Consider the following 18,944-nt stretch of genomic DNA (forward strand, 5'->3'; position numbering starts at 1 on the left):
GCCAGACATAGTTTTGTTGAATTTTAACCCCCAAGGATGGGTGGGTTGGGTGTCGGGGTGCAGGTAACATTTTAAATTCTCAAATCCACCCCAACCCATCAACACTCCCTCCATTTCTGGAGGCGAGTCGGACGTGGGCCATTAATCAACTTCACAACTTCCTGCCATCTGCTCCCCATGACAATCCGTGTTGGAGTGAAGAAAATCGGAGTCAACGAGCAGTGGGGTGAGGGGTGAACGGGACTTTGGTTTTGGATGAGCTCAAGCTTATGCAGGGTGGAAGTTGGGCGTCCAATCAGGGGTGCGCTGGAATAGTGGAGTCCAGAGGTACCAAAGATATGGGTGAATGTTTCAGCAGCAGATGAGCTGAATATGGTTAGCTGCATACATTCAAAACAATTTATAGTTGTGAAACAAAATTTAGAAACTCATTAATCAACTTTTCTTCTTTCTTTTTAGACAAACGTTCAACGCTAACATCAGGCAACCACCCGCCCATCCCCCCTCAGCGGCCTGGATCAGTGCCAATTCCACCAGCTATAAACAAGGCCAATATTGTAAGTGTTTGGTGGCGAAACCGCGTGTGCCCCCATTAACTCACCTTTGGCCATTTCTTTCTGCCCCCGTTCTTTGGGAGGTAAGAGATTTATCAGAGTGATCACACACTTGTGAGTGACAGCAGGCAGAGGCTGGTAAATCTAATGTCAACCCTCCTGAAGATGGAACGTAGGGAAGCATTAGACAAATATTTATTTCACCTTCCTGCTGTCCCTGAGTGCAGCTGACCAGCCCTTTCGATAGAGCTGTCACACTCGCCTCCTGGACCATCACGGTCTGAGGGTGGGTTCAGGTGTCGGTGCCAGTGCTGATTGACACGGAAATGGCAATGGTGGGGTTTGAAATGTCACCAACCCTATTTCAATATTTTCATTCAGGCCCCCGCCCAGCCCCCGCCCGCCACATCTCATCATAGGCGGTCCCTCGATGACTTGCTTCCACGAGTTCACAGCTGTTTCAATGAAGGACCCGATGTTCCAGTCCTGAACTCCAATTAAGGGGGTGGAAGATGCCTGTTTGTGGATTTTTTTTAAACTTGTGGTGACCGTTGCACACCAGCTACCACACAGGTTTGATAGAGCTAGGTCTTGGTCCAGTGGCAAGGGTTAGCCAGGACAACTGGAGTCCTGCTCTGCTGCACGGACCTAATGCACACACATATCGCAGTGTGGGCTGGCCCGTGCTGTCCTTGGGCCCTCAGCTCTTCTGGGCCCCGAACCCTCATTCGCAACCCTCCATCACAATCTCTCGCCGCTCCTCCATCACAAAAACACTCACTACACCTCCGCCACGATCCCTCACCGCTCCTCCACGACAAAAACACTCGCCGCACCTCAGCACCAAACATTCGTTGAACCTCCGCCACGATCACCCACCGAATCTCAGCCATGACCCCGCAATACTTCTCCACCTCGATCACTCACCGCACCTCCGCCAGTACCTTCGCGCCCCCCTGCTTTACCTGGGCCCGCCGATGCACCTGCCCATGCTCCAAACGCCGACCCGAGTCTTGATAACGTCACCCGGTCACCCACCTCGAAGCCGTCACACATTTGTGTCGGCTTGAGCAGAAAGTTGTTACAGCTGTTGTTATAGCTCCGACCTCTGCAGGTGTTCTCTCGCAGGTTGGAGTGGCTCACGACATTGAGAAGACCTGCAGGAGCATTCGCTACAAAAAGAGCTGGAGCGGCTGGCCCCTCAACATTGTGGGCTGCCCCAACCTGCGAGAGAAGCCCCACATCAGCAGTAGTGCTAACCATCTAAATCACAGTCCATAATCGCAATCCATAATCACAGTCCATAATCGCAGTCCATAATCACAGTCTATAATCGCAATCCATAATCGCAGTCCATAATCACAGTCCATAATCGCAGTCTATAATCGCAGTCTATAATCGCAATCCATAATCGCAGTCCATAATCGCAGTCTATAATCGCAGTCAATAATCGCAGTCCATAATCGCAGTCTATAATCGCAGTCCATAATCGCAGTCCATAATCGCAGTCTATAATCGCAGTCCATAATCGCAGTCTATAATCGCAGTCCAGAATCGCAGTCTATAATCGCAGTCCAGAATCGCAGTCCACAATCGCAGTCCAGAATCGCAGTCCAGAATCGCAGTCTATAATCGCAGTCTATAATCGCAGTCCAGAATCACAGTGCAGAATCGCAGTCCAGAATCGCAGTCTATAATCGCAGTCCAGAATCGCAGTCTATAATCGCAGTCCAGAATCACAGTGCAGAATCGCAGTCCAGAATCGCAGTCCAGAATCGCAGTCCATAATCGCAGTCCAGAATCGCAGTCTATAATCGCAGACCAGAATCACAGTCCAAAATCGCACTCCAGAAACGCAGTCCAGAATCGCAGTCCAAAATCACAGTCCAGAATCGCAGTCTACAATCGCAGTCCAGAATCGCAGTCCAGAATCGCAGTCCATAATTGCAGTCTATAATCGCAGTCCAGAATCGCAGTCTATAATCGCAGTCCATAATCACAGTCCATAATCGCAGTCCAGAATCGCAATCTATAATCGCAGTCCAGAATCACAGTCCAGAATCGCAGTTCAGAATCGCAGTCCAGAATCGCAGTCCATAATCGCAGTCCAGAATCGCAGTCCATAATCGCAGTCCAGAATCGCAGTCCATAATCGCAGTCTATAATCGCAGTCTATAATCGCAGTCTATAATCGCAGTCCATAATCACAGTCCAGAATCGCAGTCTATAATCGCAGTCCAGGATGAAAGTCCAGAATCACAGTCTATAATCGCAGCTTATAATCGCAGTCTATAATCGCAATCCATAATCACAGTCTATAATCGCAGTCCATAATCGCAGTCCATAATCGCAGTCTATAATCGCAGTCCAGAATCACAGTCCAGAATCGCAGTCCAGAATCGCAGTCCATAATCGCAGTCCATAATCGCAGTCCAGAATCGCAGTCTATAATCACAGTCTATAATCGCAGTCCATAATCACAGTCCATAATCGCAGTCCATAATCGCAGTCTATAATCGCAATCCATAATCACAGTCTATAATCGCAGTCCATAATCACAGTCCATAATCGCAGTCCAGAATCGCAGTCTATAATCGCAGTCCAGAATCGCAGTCCAGAATCGCAGTCCAGAATCGCAGTCCATAATCGCAGTCCAGAATCGCAGTCCAGAATCGCAGTCTATAATCGCAGTCCAGTATCGCAGTCCAGAATCGCAGTCCATAATCGCAGTCTATAATCGCAGTCTATAATCGCAGTCTATAATCGCAGTCCATAATCACAGTCCAGAATCGCAGTCTATAATCGCAGTCCAGAATCAAAGTCCAGATTCACAGTCTATAACCGCAGCTTATTATCGCAGTCCATAATCGCAGTCCATAATCGCAGTCTATAATCGCAGTCCATAATCGCAGTCCAGAATGACAGTCCAGAATCGCAGTCTATAATCGCAGTCCAGAATCACAGTCTATAATCGCAGTCCATAATCGCAGTCTATAATCGCAGTCCAGAATCGCAGTCGATAATCGCAGTCCATAATCGCAGTCTATAATCGCAGTCCAGAATCGCAGTCGATAATCGCAGTCCATAATCGCAGTCTATAATCGCAGTCCAGAATCGCAGTCGATAATCGCAGTCCATAATCGCAGTCTATAATCGCAGTCCAGAATGACAGTCCAGAATCGCAGTCTATAATTACAGTCTATAATCGCAGCTTATAATCGCAGTGCATAATAGCAGTTCATAATCGCAGTCCATAATCGCAGTCTCTAATCGCAGTCCAGAATGACAGTCCAGAATCGCAGTCTATAATCGCAGTCCAGAATCACAGTCTATAATCGCAGTCCATAATCGCAGTCTATAATCGCAGTCTATAATCGCAGTCCAGAATCGCAGTCTATAATCGCAGTCTATAATCGCAGTCGATAATCGCAGTCCAGAATCACAGTCCAGAATCACAGTCCAGAATCACAGTCTATAATCGCAGCTTAAAATCGCAGTCCATAATCGCAGTCTATAATCGCTTCCAGAATCACAGTCCAGAATTGCAGTCTCTAATCGCAGTCCAGAATGACAGTCCAGAATCGCAGTCTATAATCGCAGTCCAGAATCGCAGTCTATAATCGCTTCTAGAATCACAGTCCAGAATCGCAGTCTATAATCGCAGTCCAGAATCGCAGTCCATAATCGTAGTCTATAATCGCAGTCTATAATCACAGTCCATAATCGCAGTCCATAATCGCAGTCCATAATCGCAGTCTATAATCGCAGTCTATAATCGCAGACTATAATCGCAGTCCATAATCGCAGTCCATAATCGCAGTCTATAATCGCAATCCATAATCGCAGTCCATAATCGCAGTCCAGAATCGCAGTTCAGAATCGCAGTCCAGAATCGCAGTCCAGGATCGCAGTCCAGAAGCGCAGTCCAGAATCGCAGGTTTTAATCGCAGTCTATAATCGTAGTCTATAATCGCAGTCCAGAATCGCAGTCCAAAATCCGGATCCATAATCACAGTCCAATATCGCAGTCTATAATCACAGTCTATAAACGGAGTCCAGAATCGCAGTCCAGAATCGCAGTCCAGGATCGCAGTCCAGGATCACAGTTCAGAATCGCAGTCCAGAGTCGCAGTCTATAATCGCAGTCTATAATCGCAGTCTATAATCGCAGTCCAGAATCGCACTCCATAATCGCAGTCTATAATCGCAGTCCATAATCGCAGTCCAGAATCGCAGTCCAGAATCGCAGTCCAGAATCGCAGACCAGGATCGCAGTGAAGAATCGCAGTCCAGAATCGCAGTTTATAATCGCAGTCTATAATCGCAGTCCAGAATTGCAGTCCATAATCCGAATCCATAATCACAGTCCAGAATCGCAGTCTATAATCACAGTCTATAATCGGAGTCCATAATCGCAGTCCAGAATCGCAGTCCAGAATCGCAGTCCATAAACACAGTCTATAATCGCAGTCCATAATCGCAATCCATAATCACAGTCCATAATCACAGTCCAGAATCGCAGTCTATAATCGCAGTCTATAATCGCAGTCCAGAATCGCAGTCCAGGACCGCAGTCCAGAATCGCAGTCGATAATCGCAGCTTAAAATCGCAGTCTATAATCGCAGTCCATAATCGCAGTCTATAATCGCAGTCCATAATCGCAGTCTATAACCGCAGTCCAGAATCGCAGTCCAGAATCGCAGTCCATAATTGCAGTTTATAATCACAGTCCATGATCGCAGCTTTTAATCGCAGTCCATAATCGCAGTCCATAATCGCAATCTATAATCGCAGACCATAATCGCAGTCTATAATCGCAGTCCATAATCGCAGTCCATAATCGCAATCTATAATCGCAGACCATAATCGCAGTCTATAATCACAGTCCAGAATCGCAGTCTATAATCGCAATCCAGAATCGCAGTCTATAATCGCAGTCTATAATCGCAGTCCATAATCGCAGTCGAAAGTCGCAGTCTATAATCGCAGTCCATAATCGCAGTACTTAATCGCAGTCTATAATCGCAGTCTATAATCACAGTCCATAATCGCAGTCTATAATCGCAGAGTATAATCGCAGTCCATAATCGCAGTCCATAATCGCAGTCCATAATCGCAGTCTATAATCGCATTCCATAATCGCAGTCCATAATCGCAGTCTATAATCGCAGTCCATAATCGCAGTCCATAATCGCATTCCAGAATCGCAGTTCAGAATCGCAGTCCAGAATCGCAGTCCAGGATCGCAGTCCAGAATCGCAGTCCAGAATCGCAGTCTATAATCGCAGTCTATAATTGCAGTCCAGAATCGCAGTCCATAATCGGGATCCATAATCACAGTCCAGAATCGCAGTCTATAATCACAGTCTATAAACGGAGTCCATAATCGCAGTCCATAATAGCAGTCCAGAATCGCAGTCCAGGATCACAGTCCAGAATCGCAGTCCAGAGTCGCAGTCTATAATCGTAGTCCAGAATCGCAGTCTATAATCGCAGTCTATAATCGCAGTCCATAATCACAGTCCAGAATCGCAGTCTATAATCGCAGTCCATAATCGCGATCTATAATCGCAGTCTATAATCGCAGTCCATAATCGCAGTCTTTAATCGCAGTCGAAAATCGCAGTCTATAATCGCAGTCCAGAATCACAGTCCAGAATCACAGTCTATAATCGCAGCTTATAATCGCAGTCCATAATCGCAGTCCATTATCGCAGTCTATAATCGCAGTCCATAATCGCAGTCTATAATCGCAGTCCATAATCGCAGTCCATAATCGCAGTCTATAATCGCAGCTTATAATCGCAGTCCATAATCGCAGTCCATAATCGCAGTCTATAATCGCAGTCCATAATCACAGTCCATAATCGCAGTCCAGAATCGCAGTCTATAATCGCAGTCCATAATTGCAGTCCAGAATCGCAGTCCAGAATCGCAGTCCAGAATCGCAGTCCATAATCGCAGTCCAGAATCGCAGTCTATAATCACAGATCAGAATCACAGTCCAGAATCACAGTCCAGAAACGCAGTCCAGAATCGCAGTCCAAATCCACAGTCCAGAATCGCAGTCTACAATCGCAGTCCAGTATCGCAGTCCATAATCGCAGTCCATAATCGCAGTCTATAATCGCAGTCTATAATCGCAGTCCATAATCACAGTCCAGAATCGCAGTCTATAATCCCAGTCCAGAATCAAAGTCCAGAATCACAGTCTATAATTGCAGCTTATAATCGCAGTCCATAATCGCAGTCCATAATCGCAGTCTATAATCGCAGTCCATAATCGCAGTCTATAATCGCAGTCCATAATCGCAGTCTATAATCGCAGTCCAGAATGACAGTCCAGAATCGCAGTCTATAATCGCAGTCCAGAATCACAGTCTATAATCGCAGTCCATAATCGCAGTCTATAATCGCAGTCTATAATCGCAGTCCAGAATCGCAGTCTATAATCGCAGTCTATAATCGCAGTTGATAATCGCAGTCCAGAATCACAGTCCAGAATCGCAGCTTAAAATCGCAGTCCATAATCGCAGTCTGTAATCGCTTCCAGAATCACAGTCCAGAATCGCAGTCTATAATCGCAGTCCAGAATCACAGTCGAAAATCGCAGTCCATAATCGCAGTCCATAATCGCAGTCCAGAATCGCAGTCTATAATCGCAGTCTATAATCGCTTCCAGAATCACAGTCCAGAATCGCAGTCTATAATCGCAGTCCAGAATCACAGTCCATAATCGCAGTCTATAATCACAGTCCATAATCGCAGTCTATAATCGCAGACTATAATCGCAGTCTATAATCACAGTCCATAATCGCAGTCTATAATCGCAGAGTATAATCGCAGTCCATAATCGCAGTCCATAATCGCAGTCCATAATCGCAGTCTATAATCGCATTCCATAATCGCAGTCCATAATCGCAGTCTATAATCGCAGTCCATAATCGCAGTCCATAATCGCATTCCAGAATCGCAGTTCAGAATCGCAGTCCAGAATCGCAGTCCAGGATCGCAGTCCAGAATCGCAGTCCAGAATCGCAGTCTATAATCGCAGTCTATAATCACAGTCTATAATTGCAGTCCGGAATCGCAGTCCAGAATCCGGATCCATAATCACAGTCCAGAATCGCAGTCTATAATCACAGTCTATAAACGGAGTCCATAATCGCAGTCCATAATCGCAGTCCAGAATCGCAGTCCAGGATCACAGTCCAGAATCGCAGTCCAGAGTCGCAGTCTATAATCGTAGTCCAGAATCGCAGTCTATAATCGCAGTCTATAATCGCAGTCCATAATCACAGTCAAGAATCGCAGTCTATAATCGCAGTCCATAATCGCGGTCCATAATCGCAGTCTATAATCGCAGTCCATAATCGCAGTCTTTAATCGCAGTCTATAATCGTAGTCTATAATCGCAGTCTATAATCGCAGTCCAGAATCACAGTCCAGAATCACAGTCTATAATCGCAGCTTATAATCGCAGTCCATAATCGCAGTCCATTATCGCAGTCTATAATCGCAGTCCATAATCGCAGTCTATAATCGCCGTCCATAATCGCAGTCCATAATCGCAGTCTATAATCGCAGTCTATAATCGCAGCTTATAATCGCAGTCCATAATCGCAGTCCATAATCGCAGTCTATAATCGCAGTCCATAATCACAGTCCATAATCGCAGTCCAGAATCGCAGTCTATAATCACAGTCCATAATCGCAGTCCAGAATCGCAGTCCAGAATCGCAGTCTATAATCGCAGATCAGAATCACAGTCCAGAATCGCAGTCCAGAAACGCAGTCCAGAATCGCAGTCCAAATCCACGGTCTAGAATCGCAGTCTACAATCGCAGTCCAGTATCGCAGTCCATAATCGCAGTCCATAATCGCAGTCTATAATCGCAGTCTATAATCGCAGTCCATAATCACAGTCCAGAATCGCAGTCTATAATCCCAGTCCAGAATCAAAGTCCAGAATCACAGTCTATAATTGCAGCTTATAATCGCAGTCCATAATCGCAGTCCATAATCGCAGTCTATAATCGCAGTCCATAATCGCAGTCGATAATCGCAGTCCATAATCGCAGTCTATAATCACAGTCCAGAATGACAGTCCGGAATCGCAGTCTATAATCGCAGTCCAGAATCACAGTCTATAATCGCAGTCCATAATCGCAGTCTATAATCGCAGTCCAGAATCGCAGTCTATAATCGCAGTCTATAATCGCAGTTGATAATCGCAGTCCAGAATCACAGTCCAGAATCACAGTCTATAATCGCAGCTTAAAATCGCAGTCCATAATCGCAGTCCATAATCGCAGTCTATAATCGCAGTCTATAATCGCAGCTTATAATCGCAGTCCATAATCGCAGTCCATAATCGCAGTCTATAATCGCAGTCCATAATCACAGTCCATAATCGCAGTCCAGAATCGCAGTCTATAATCGCAGTCCATAATTGCAGTCCAGAATCGCAGTCCAGAATCGCAGTCCAGAATCGCAGTCCATAATCGCAGTCCAGAATCGCAGTCTATAATCACAGATCAGAATCACAGTCCAGAATCGCAGTCCAGAAACGCAGTCCAGAATCGCAGTCCAAATCCACAGTCCAGAATCGCAGTCTACAATCGCAGTCCAGTATCGCAGTCCATAATCGCAGTCCATAATCGCAGTCTATAATCGCAGTCTATAATCGCAGTCCATAATCACAGTCCAGAATCGCAGTCTATAATCCCAGTCCAGAATCAAAGTCCAGAATCACAGTCTATAATTGCAGCTTATAATCGCAGTCCATAATCGCAGTCCATAATCGCAGTCTATAATCGCAGTTCATAATCGCAGTCTATAATCGCAGTCCATAATCGCAGTCTATAATCGCAGTCCAGAATGACAGTCCAGAATCGCAGTCTATAATCGCAGTCCAGAATCACAGTCTATAATCGCAGTCCATAATCGCAGTCTATAATCGCAGTCTATAATCGCAGTCCAGAATCGCAGTCTATAATCGCAGTCTATAATCGCAGTTGATAATCGCAGTCCAGAATCACAGTCCAGAATCGCAGCTTAAAATCGCAGTCCATAATCGCAGTCTGTAATCGCTTCCAGAATCACAGTCCAGAATCGCAGTCTATAATCGCAGTCCAGAATCACAGTCGAAAATCGCAGTCCATAATCGCAGTCCATAATCGCAGTCCATAATCGCAGTCCAGAATCGCAGTCTATAATCGCTTCCAGAATCACAGTCCAGAATCGCAGTCTATAATCGCAGTCCAGAATCACAGTCCATAATCGCAGTCTATAATCACAGTCCATAATCGCAGTCTATAATCGCAGACTATAATCGCAGTCTATAATCACAGTCCATAATCGCAGTCTATAATCGCAGAGTATAATCGCAGTCCATAATCGCAGTCCATAATCGCAGTCCATAATCGCAGTCTATAATCGCATTCCATAATCGCAGTCCATAATCGCAGTCCATAATCGCAGTCCATAATCGCATTCCAGAATCGCAGTTCAGAATCGCAGTCCAGAATCGCAGTCCAGGATCGCAGTCCAGAATCGCAGTCCAGAATCGCAGTCTATAATCGCAGTCTATAATCGCAGTCTATAATTGCAGTCCGGAATCGCAGTCCAGAATCCGGATCCATAATCACAGTCCAGAATCGCAGTCTATAATCACAGTCTATAAACGGAGTCCATAATCGCAGTCCATAATCGCAGTCCAGAATCGCAGTCCAGGATCACAGTCCAGAATCGCAGTCCAGAGTCGCAGTCTATAATCGTAGTCCAGAATCGCAGTCTATAATCGCAGTCTATAATCGCAGTCCATAATCACAGTCAAGAATCGCAGTCTATAATCGCAGTCCATAATCGCGGTCTATAATCGCAGTCTATAATCGCAGTCCATAATCGCAGTCTTTAATCGCAGTCTATAATCGTAGTCTATAATCGCAGTCTATAATCGCAGTCCAGAATCACAGTCCAGAATCACAGTCTATAATCGCAGCTTATAATCGCAGTCCATAATCGCAGTCCATTATCGCAGTCTATAATCGCAGTTCATAATCGCAGTCTATAATCGCCGTCCATAATCGCAGTCCATAATCGCAGTCTATAATCGCAGTCTATAATCGCAGCTTATAATCGCAGTCCATAATCGCAGTCCATAATCGCAGTCTATAATCGCAGTCCATAATCACAGTCCATAATCGCAGTCCAGAATCGCAGTCTATAATCGCAGTCCATAATCGCAGTCCAGAATCGCAGTCCAGAATCGCAGTCCAGAATCGCAGTCCATAATCGCAGTCCAGAATCGCAGTCTATAATCGCAGATCAGAATCACAGTCCAGAATCGCAGTCCAGAAACGCAGTCCAGAATCGCAGTCCAAATCCACGGTCTAGAATCGCAGTCTACAATCGCAGTCCAGTATCGCAGTCCATAATCGCAGTCCATAATCGCAGTCTATAATCGCAGTCTATAATCGCAGTCCATAATCACAGTCCAGAATCGCAGTCTATAATCCCAGTCCAGAATCAAAGTCCAGAATCACAGTCTATAATTGCAGCTTATAATCGCAGTCCATAATCGCAGTCCATAATCGCAGTCTATAATCGCAGTCCATAATCGCAGTCTATAATCGCAGTCCATAATCGTAGTCTATAATCGCAGTCCAGAATGACAGTCCGGAATCGCAGTCTATAATCGCAGTCCAGAATCACAGTCTATAATCGCAGTCCATAATCGCAGTCTATAATCGCAGTCCAGAATCGCAGTCTATAATCGCAGTCTATAATCGCAGTTGATAATCGCAGTCCAGAATCACAGTCCAGAATCACAGTCTATAATCGCAGCTTAAAATCGCAGTCCATAATCGCAGTCTGTAATCGCTTCCAGAATCACAGTCCAGAATCGCAGTCTATAATCGCAGTCCAGAATCACAGTCGAAAATCGCAGTCCATAATCGCAGTCTATAATCGCAGTCCATAATCGCAGTCTATAATCGCAGTCCATAATCGCAGTCCATAATCGCAGTCTATAATCGCAGTCCAGAATGACAGTCCAGAATCGCAGTCTATAATCGCAGTCCAGAATCGCAGTCTATAATCGCTTCCAGAATCACAGTCCAGAATCGCAGTCCAGAATCACAGTCCATAATCGCAGTCTATAATCACAGTCCATAATCGCAGTCTATAATCGCAGACTATAATCGCAGTCCATAATCGCAGTCCATAATCGCAGTCTGTAATCGCTTCCAGAATCACAGTCCAGAATCGCAGTCTATAATCGCAGTCCAGAATCACAGTCGAAAATCGCAGTCCATAATCGCAGTCTATAATCGCAGTCCATAATCGCAGTCTATAATCGCATTCCATAATCGCAGTCCATAATCGCAGACTATAATCGCAATCTATAATCACAGTCCATAATCGCAGTCTATAATCGCAGAGTATAATCGCAGTCCATAATCGCAGTCCATAATCGCAGTCCATAATCGCAGTCCATAATCGCAGTCTATAATCGCATTCCATAATCGCAGTCCATAATCGCAGTCTATAATCGCAGTCCATAATCGCAGTCCATAATCGCATTCCAGAATCGCAGTTCAGAATCGCAGTCCAGAATCGCAGTCCAGGATCGCAGTCCAGAATCGCAGTCCAGAATCGCAGTCCAGAATCGCAGTCTATAATCGCAGTCCATAATCACAGTCCATAATCGCAGTCCAGAATCGCAGTCTATAATCGCAGTCCATAATCGCAGTCCAGAATCGCAGTCCAGAATCGCAGTCCATAATCGCAGTCCAGAATCGCAGTCTATAATCGCAGATCAGAATCACAGTCCAGAATCGCAGTCCAGAAACGCAATCCAGAATCGCAGTCCAAAACCACGGTCCAGAATCGCAGTCTACAATCGCAGTCCAGTATCGCAGTCCATAATCGCAGTCCATAATCGCAGTCTATAATCGCAGTCTATAATCGCAGTCCATAATCACAGTCCAGAAGCGCAGTCTATAATCCCAGTCCAGAATCAAAGTCCAGAATCACAGTCTATAATTGCAGCTTATAATCGCAGTCCATAATCGCAGTCCATAATCGCAGTCTATAATCGCAGTCCATAATCGCAGTCTATAATCGCAGTCCAGAATCGCAGTCTATAATCGCAGTCTATAATCGCAGTTGATAATCGCAGTCCAGAATCACAGTCCAGAATCACAGTCAATAATCGCAGCTTAAAATCGCAGTCCATAATCGCAGTCTGTAATCGCTTCCAGAATCACAGTCCAGAATCGCAGTCTATAATCGCAGTCCAGAATCACAGTCGAAAATCGCAGTTCATAATCGCAGTCTATAATCGCAGTCCATAATCGCAGTCTATAATCGCAGTCCATAATCGCAGTCCATAATCGCAGTCTATAATCGCAGTCCAGAATGACAGTCCAGAATCGCAGTCTATAATCGCAGTCCAGAATCGCAGTCTATAATCGCTTCCAGAATCACAGTCCAGAATCGCAGTCTATAATCGCAGTCCAAAATCACAGTCCATAATCGCAGTCTATAATCACAGTCCATAATCGCAGTCTATAATCGCAGACTATAATCGCAGTCCATAATCGCAGTCTGTAATCGCTTCCAGAATCACAGTCCAGAATCGCAGTCTATAATCGCAGTCCAGAATCACAGTCGAAAATCGCAGTCCATAATCGCAGTCTATAATCGCAGTCCACAATCGCAGTCTATAATCGCATTCCATAATCGCAGTCCATAATCGCAGTCTATAATCGCAGTCCAGAATAACAGTCCAGAATCGCAGTCTATAATCGCAGTCCAGAATCGCAGTCTATAATCGCTTCCAGAATCACAGTCCAGAATCGCAGTCTATAATAGCAGTCCAGAATCACAGTCCATAATCGCAGTCTATAATCACAGTCCATAATCGCAGTCTATAATCGCAGACTATAATCGCAATCTATAATCACAGTCCATAATCGCAGTCTATAATCGCAGAGTATAATCGCAGTCCATAATCGCAGTCCATAATCGCAGTCCATAATCGCAGTCCATAATCGCAGTCTATAATCGCATTCCATAATCGCAGTCCATAATCGCAGTCTATAATAGCAGTCCATAATCGCAGTCCATAATCGCATTCCAGAATCGCAGTTCAGAATCGCAGTCCAGAATCGCAGTCCAGGATCGCAGTCCAGAATCGCAGTCCAGAATCGCAGTCTATAATCGCAGTCTATAATTGCAGTCCGGAATCGCAGTCCATAATCCGGATCCATAATCACAGTCCAGAATCGCAGTCTATAATCACAGTCTATAAACGGAGTCCATAATCGCAGTCCATAATCGCAGTCCAGAATCGCAGTCCAGGATCACAGTCCAGAAACGCAGTCCAGAGTCGCAGTCTATAATCGTAGTCCAGAATCGCAGTCTATAATCGCAGTCCATAATCGCGGTCTATAATCGCAGTCTATAATCGCAGTCCATAATCGCAGTCTTTAATCGCAGTCTATAATCGTAGTCTATAATCGCAGTCTATAATCGCAGTCCAGAATCACAGTCCAGAATCACAGTCTATAATCGCAGCTTATAATCGCAGTCCATAATCGCATTCCATTATCGCAGTCTATAATCGCAGTCCATAATCGCAGTCCATAATCGCAGTCCATAATCGCAGTCCATAATCGCAGTCTATAATCGCAGTCTATAATCGCAGCTTATAATCGCAGTCCATAATCGCAGTCCATAATCGCAGTCTATAATCGCAGTCCATAATCACAGTCCATAATCGCAGTCCAGAATCGCAGTCCAGAATCGCAGTCCAGAATCGCAGTCCAGAATCGCAGTCCATAATCGCAGTCCAGAATCGCAGTCTATAATCGCAGATCAGAATCACAGTCCAGAATCGCAGTCCAGAAACGCAGTCCAGAATCGCAGTCCAAAACCACAGTCCAGAATCGCAGTCTACAATCGCAGTCCAGTATCGCAGTCCATAATCGCAGTCCATAATCGCAGTCTATAATCGCAGTCTATAATTGCAGTCCATAATCACAGTCCAGAATCGCAGTCTATAATCCCAGTCCAGAATCAAAGTCCAGAATCACAGTCTATAATTGCAGCTTATAATCGCAGTCCATAATCGCAGTCCATAATCGCAGTCTATAATCGCAGTCCATAATCGCAGTCTATAATCGCAGTCCATAATCGCAGTCTATAATCGCAGTCCAGAATGACAGTCCAGAATCGCAGTCTATAATCGCAGTCCAGAATCACAGTCTATAATCGCAGTCCATAATCGCAGTCTATAATCGCAGTCTATAATCGCAGTCCAGAATCGCAGTCCTGAATCACAGTCTATAATCGCAGCTTAAAATCGCAGTCCATGATCGCAGTCTGTAATCGCTTCCAGAATCACAGTCCAGAATCGCAGTCTATAATCGCAGTCCAGAATCACAGTCGAAAATCGCAGTCCATAATCGCAGTCTATAATCGCAGTCCATAATCGCAGTCTATAATCGCAGTCCATAATCGCAGTCCATAATCGCAGTCTATAATTGCAGTCCAGAATGACAGTCCAGAATCGCAGTCTATAATCGCAGTCCAGAATCGCAGTCTATAATCGCTTCCAGAATCACAGTCCAGAATCGCAGTCTATAATCGCAGTCCATAATTGCAGTCTATAATCGCAGACTATAATCGCAGTCCATAATCGCAGTCCATAATCGCAGTCTATAATCGCAATCCATAATCGCAGTCCATATTCGCAGTCCAGAATCGCAGTTCAGAATCGCAGTCCAGAATCGCAGTCCAGGATCGCAGTCCAGAAGCGCAGTCCGGAATCGCAGTTTTTAATCGCAGTCTATAATCGCAGTGTATAATCGCAGTCCAAAATCCGGATCCATAATCACAGTCCATAATCGCAGTCTATAATCGCAGTCTATAATCGCAGTCCAGAATCGCATTCCAGAATCGCAGTTCAGAATCGCAGTCCAGAATCGCAGTCCAGGATCGCAGTCCAGAATCGCAGTCTATAATCGCAGTCTATAATTGCAGTCCAGAATCGCAGTCCATAATCCGGATCCATAATCACAGTCCAGAATCGCAGTCTATAATCACAGTCTATAAACGGAGTCCATAATCGCAGTCCATAATCGCAGTCCAGAATCGCAGTCCAGGATCACAGTCCAGAAACGCAGTCCAGAGTCGCAGTCTATAATCGTAGTCCAGAATCGCAGTCTATAATCGCAGTCCATAATCGCAGTCCATAATCACAGTCCAGAATCGCAGTCTATAATCGCAGTCCATAATCGCGGTCTATAATCGCAGTCTATAATCGCAGTCCATAATCGCAGTCTTTAATCGCAGTCTATAATCGTAGTCTATAATCGCAGTCTATAATCGCAGTCCAGAATCACAGTCTATAATCGCAGCTTATAATCGCAGTCCATAATCGCAGTCCATTATCGCAGTCTATAATCGCAGTCCATAATCGCAGTCTATAATCGCAGTCCATAATCGCAGTCCATAATCGCAGTCTATAATCGCAGTCTATAATCGCAGCTTATAATCGCAGTCCATAATCGCAGTCCATAATCGCAGTCTATAATCGCAGTCCATAATCACAGTCCATAATCGCAGTCCAGAATCGCAGTCCATAATCGCAGTCCAGAATCGCAGTCCAGAATCGCAGTCCAGAATCGCAGTCCATAATCGCAGTCCAGAATCGCAGTCTATAATCGCAGATCAGAATCACAGTCCAGAATCGCAGTCCAGAAACGCAGTCCAGAATCGCAGTCCAAAACCACAGTCCAGAATCGCAGTCTACAATCGCAGTCCAGTATCGCAGTCCATAATCGCAGTCCATAATCGCAGTCTATAATCGCAGTCTATAATCGCAGTCCATAATCACAGTCCAGAATCGCAGTCTATAATCCCAGTCCAGAATCAAAGTCCAGAATCACAGTCTATAATTGCAGCTTATAATCGCAGTCCATAATCGCAGTCCATAATCGCAGTCTATAATCGCAGTCCATAATCGCAGTCTATAATCGCAGTCCATAATCGCAGTCTATAATCGCAGTCCAGAATGACAGTCCAGAATCGCAGTCTATAATCGCAGTCCAGAATCACAGTCTATAATCGCAGTCCATAATCGCAGTCTATAATCGCAGTCTATAATCGCAGTCCAGAATCGCAGTCTATAATCGCAGTCTATAATCGCAGTTGATAATCGCAGTCCAGAATCACAGTCCAGAATCGCAGCTTAAAATCGCAGTCCATAATCGCAGTCTGTAATCGCTTCCAGAATCACAGTCCAGAATCGCAGTCTATAATCGCAGTCCAGAATCACAGTCGAAAATCGCAGTCCATAATCGCAGTCTATAATCGCAGTCCATAATCGCAGTCTATAATCGCAGTCCATAATCGCAGTCCATAATCGCAGTCTATAATTGCAGTCCAGAATGACAGTCCAGAATCGCAGTCTATAATCGCAGTCCAGAATCGCAGTCTATAATCGCTTCCAGAATCACAGTCCAGAATCGCAGTCTATAATCGCAGTCCATAATCGCAGTCTATAATCGCAGACTATAATCGCAGTCCATAATCGCAGTCCATAATCGCAGTCTATAATCGCAATCCATAATCGCAGTCCATAATCGCAGTCCAGAATCGCAGTTCAGCATCGCAGTCCAGAATCGCAGTCCAGGATCGCAGTCCAGAAGCGCAGTCCGGAATCGCAGTTTTTAATCGCAGTCTATAATCGCAGTGTATAATCGCAGTCCAGAATCGCAGTCCAAAATCCGGATCCATAATCACAGTCCATAATCGCAGTCTATAATCACAGTCTATAAACGGAGTCCAGGATCGCAGTCCAGAATCGCAGTCCATAATCGCAGTCCATAATCGCAGTCCATAATTGCAGTCTATAATCGCATTCCATAATCGCAGTCCATAATCGCAGTCTATAATCGCAGTCCATAATCGCAGTCCATAATCGCATTCCAGAATCGCAGTTCAGAATCGCAGTCCAGAATCGCAGTCCAGGATCGCAGTCCATAATCGCAGTCCAGAATCGCAGTCTATAATCGCAGTCTATAATCGCAGTCTATAATTGCAGTCCGGAATCGCAGTCCAGAATCCGGATCCATAATCACAGTCCAGAATCGCAGTCTATAATCACAGTCTATAAACGGAGTCCATAATCGCAGTCCATAATCGCAGTCCAGAATCGCAGTCCAGGATCACAGTCCAGAATCGCAGTCCAGCGTCGCAGTCTATAATCGTAGTCCAGAATCGCAGTCTATAATCGCAGTCCATAATCGCAGTCCATAATCACAGTCCAGAATCGCAGTCTATAATCGCAGTCCATAATCGCGGTCTATAATCGCAGTCTATAATCGCAGTCCATAATCGCAGTCTTTAATCGCAGTCTATAATCGTAGTCTATAATCGCAGTCTATAATCGCAGTCCAGAATCACAGTCCAGAATCACAGTCTATAATCGCAGCTTATAATCGCAGTCCATAATCGCAGTCCATTATCGCAGTCTATAATCGCAGTCCATAATCGCAGTCTATAATCGCAGTCCATAATCGCAGTCCATAATCGCAGTCTATAATCGCAGTCTATAATCGCAGCTTATAATCGCAGTCCATAATCGCAGTCCATAATCGCAGTCTATAATCGCAGTCCATAATCACAGTCCATAATCGCAGTCCAGAATCGCAGTCTATAATCGCAGTCCATAATCGCAGTCCAGAATCGCAGTCCAGAATCGCAGTCCAGAATCGCAGTCCATAATCGCAGTCCAGAATCGCAGTCTATAATCACAGATCAGAATCGCAGTCCAGAATCGCAGTCCAAAACCACAGTCCAGAATTGCAGTCTACAATCGCAGTCCAGTATCGCAGTCCATAATCGCAGTCCATAATCGCAGTCTATAATCGCAGTCTATAATCGCAGTCCATAATCACAGTCCAGAATCGCAGTCTATAATCCCAGTCCAGAATCAAAGTCCAGAATCACAGTCTATAATTGCAGCTTATAATCGCAGTCCATAATCGCAGTCCATAATCGCAGTCTATAATCGCAGTCCATAATCGCAGTCTATAATCGCAGTCCATAATCGCAGTCTATAATCGCAGTCCAGAATGACAGTCCAGAATCGCAGTCTATAATCGCAGTCCAGAATCACAGTCTATAATCGCAGTCCATAATCGCAGTCTATAATCGCAGTCTATAATCGCAGTCCAGAATCGCAGTCTATAATCGCAGTCTATAATCGCAGTTGATAATCGCAGTCCAGAATCACAGTCCAGAATCGCAGCTTAAAATCGCAGTCCATAATCGCAGTCTGTAATCGCTTCCAGAATCACAGTCCAGAATCGCAG

General features: G+C 45.1%; 1 protein-coding gene across 1 annotated transcript in view; it reads left to right on the forward strand.

The window, feature by feature from the left end:
* The window catches only part of lcp2a (lymphocyte cytosolic protein 2a), a 534,123-nt gene that overhangs the window by 409,281 nt on the left and 105,898 nt on the right, over positions 1-18,944 (forward strand). Inside the window, exon 8 of the mRNA XM_070877846.1 lies at positions 460-557. Coding sequence (XP_070733947.1) covers positions 460-557 — 98 coding nt within the window. The remainder of the gene's footprint in view (positions 1-459; positions 558-18,944) is intronic.

The sequence above is a fragment of the Pristiophorus japonicus genome, chromosome 4 (genome assembly GCF_044704955.1).
Source record: "Pristiophorus japonicus isolate sPriJap1 chromosome 4, sPriJap1.hap1, whole genome shotgun sequence".
Classification (NCBI taxonomy): Eukaryota; Metazoa; Chordata; class Chondrichthyes; family Pristiophoridae; genus Pristiophorus; species Pristiophorus japonicus.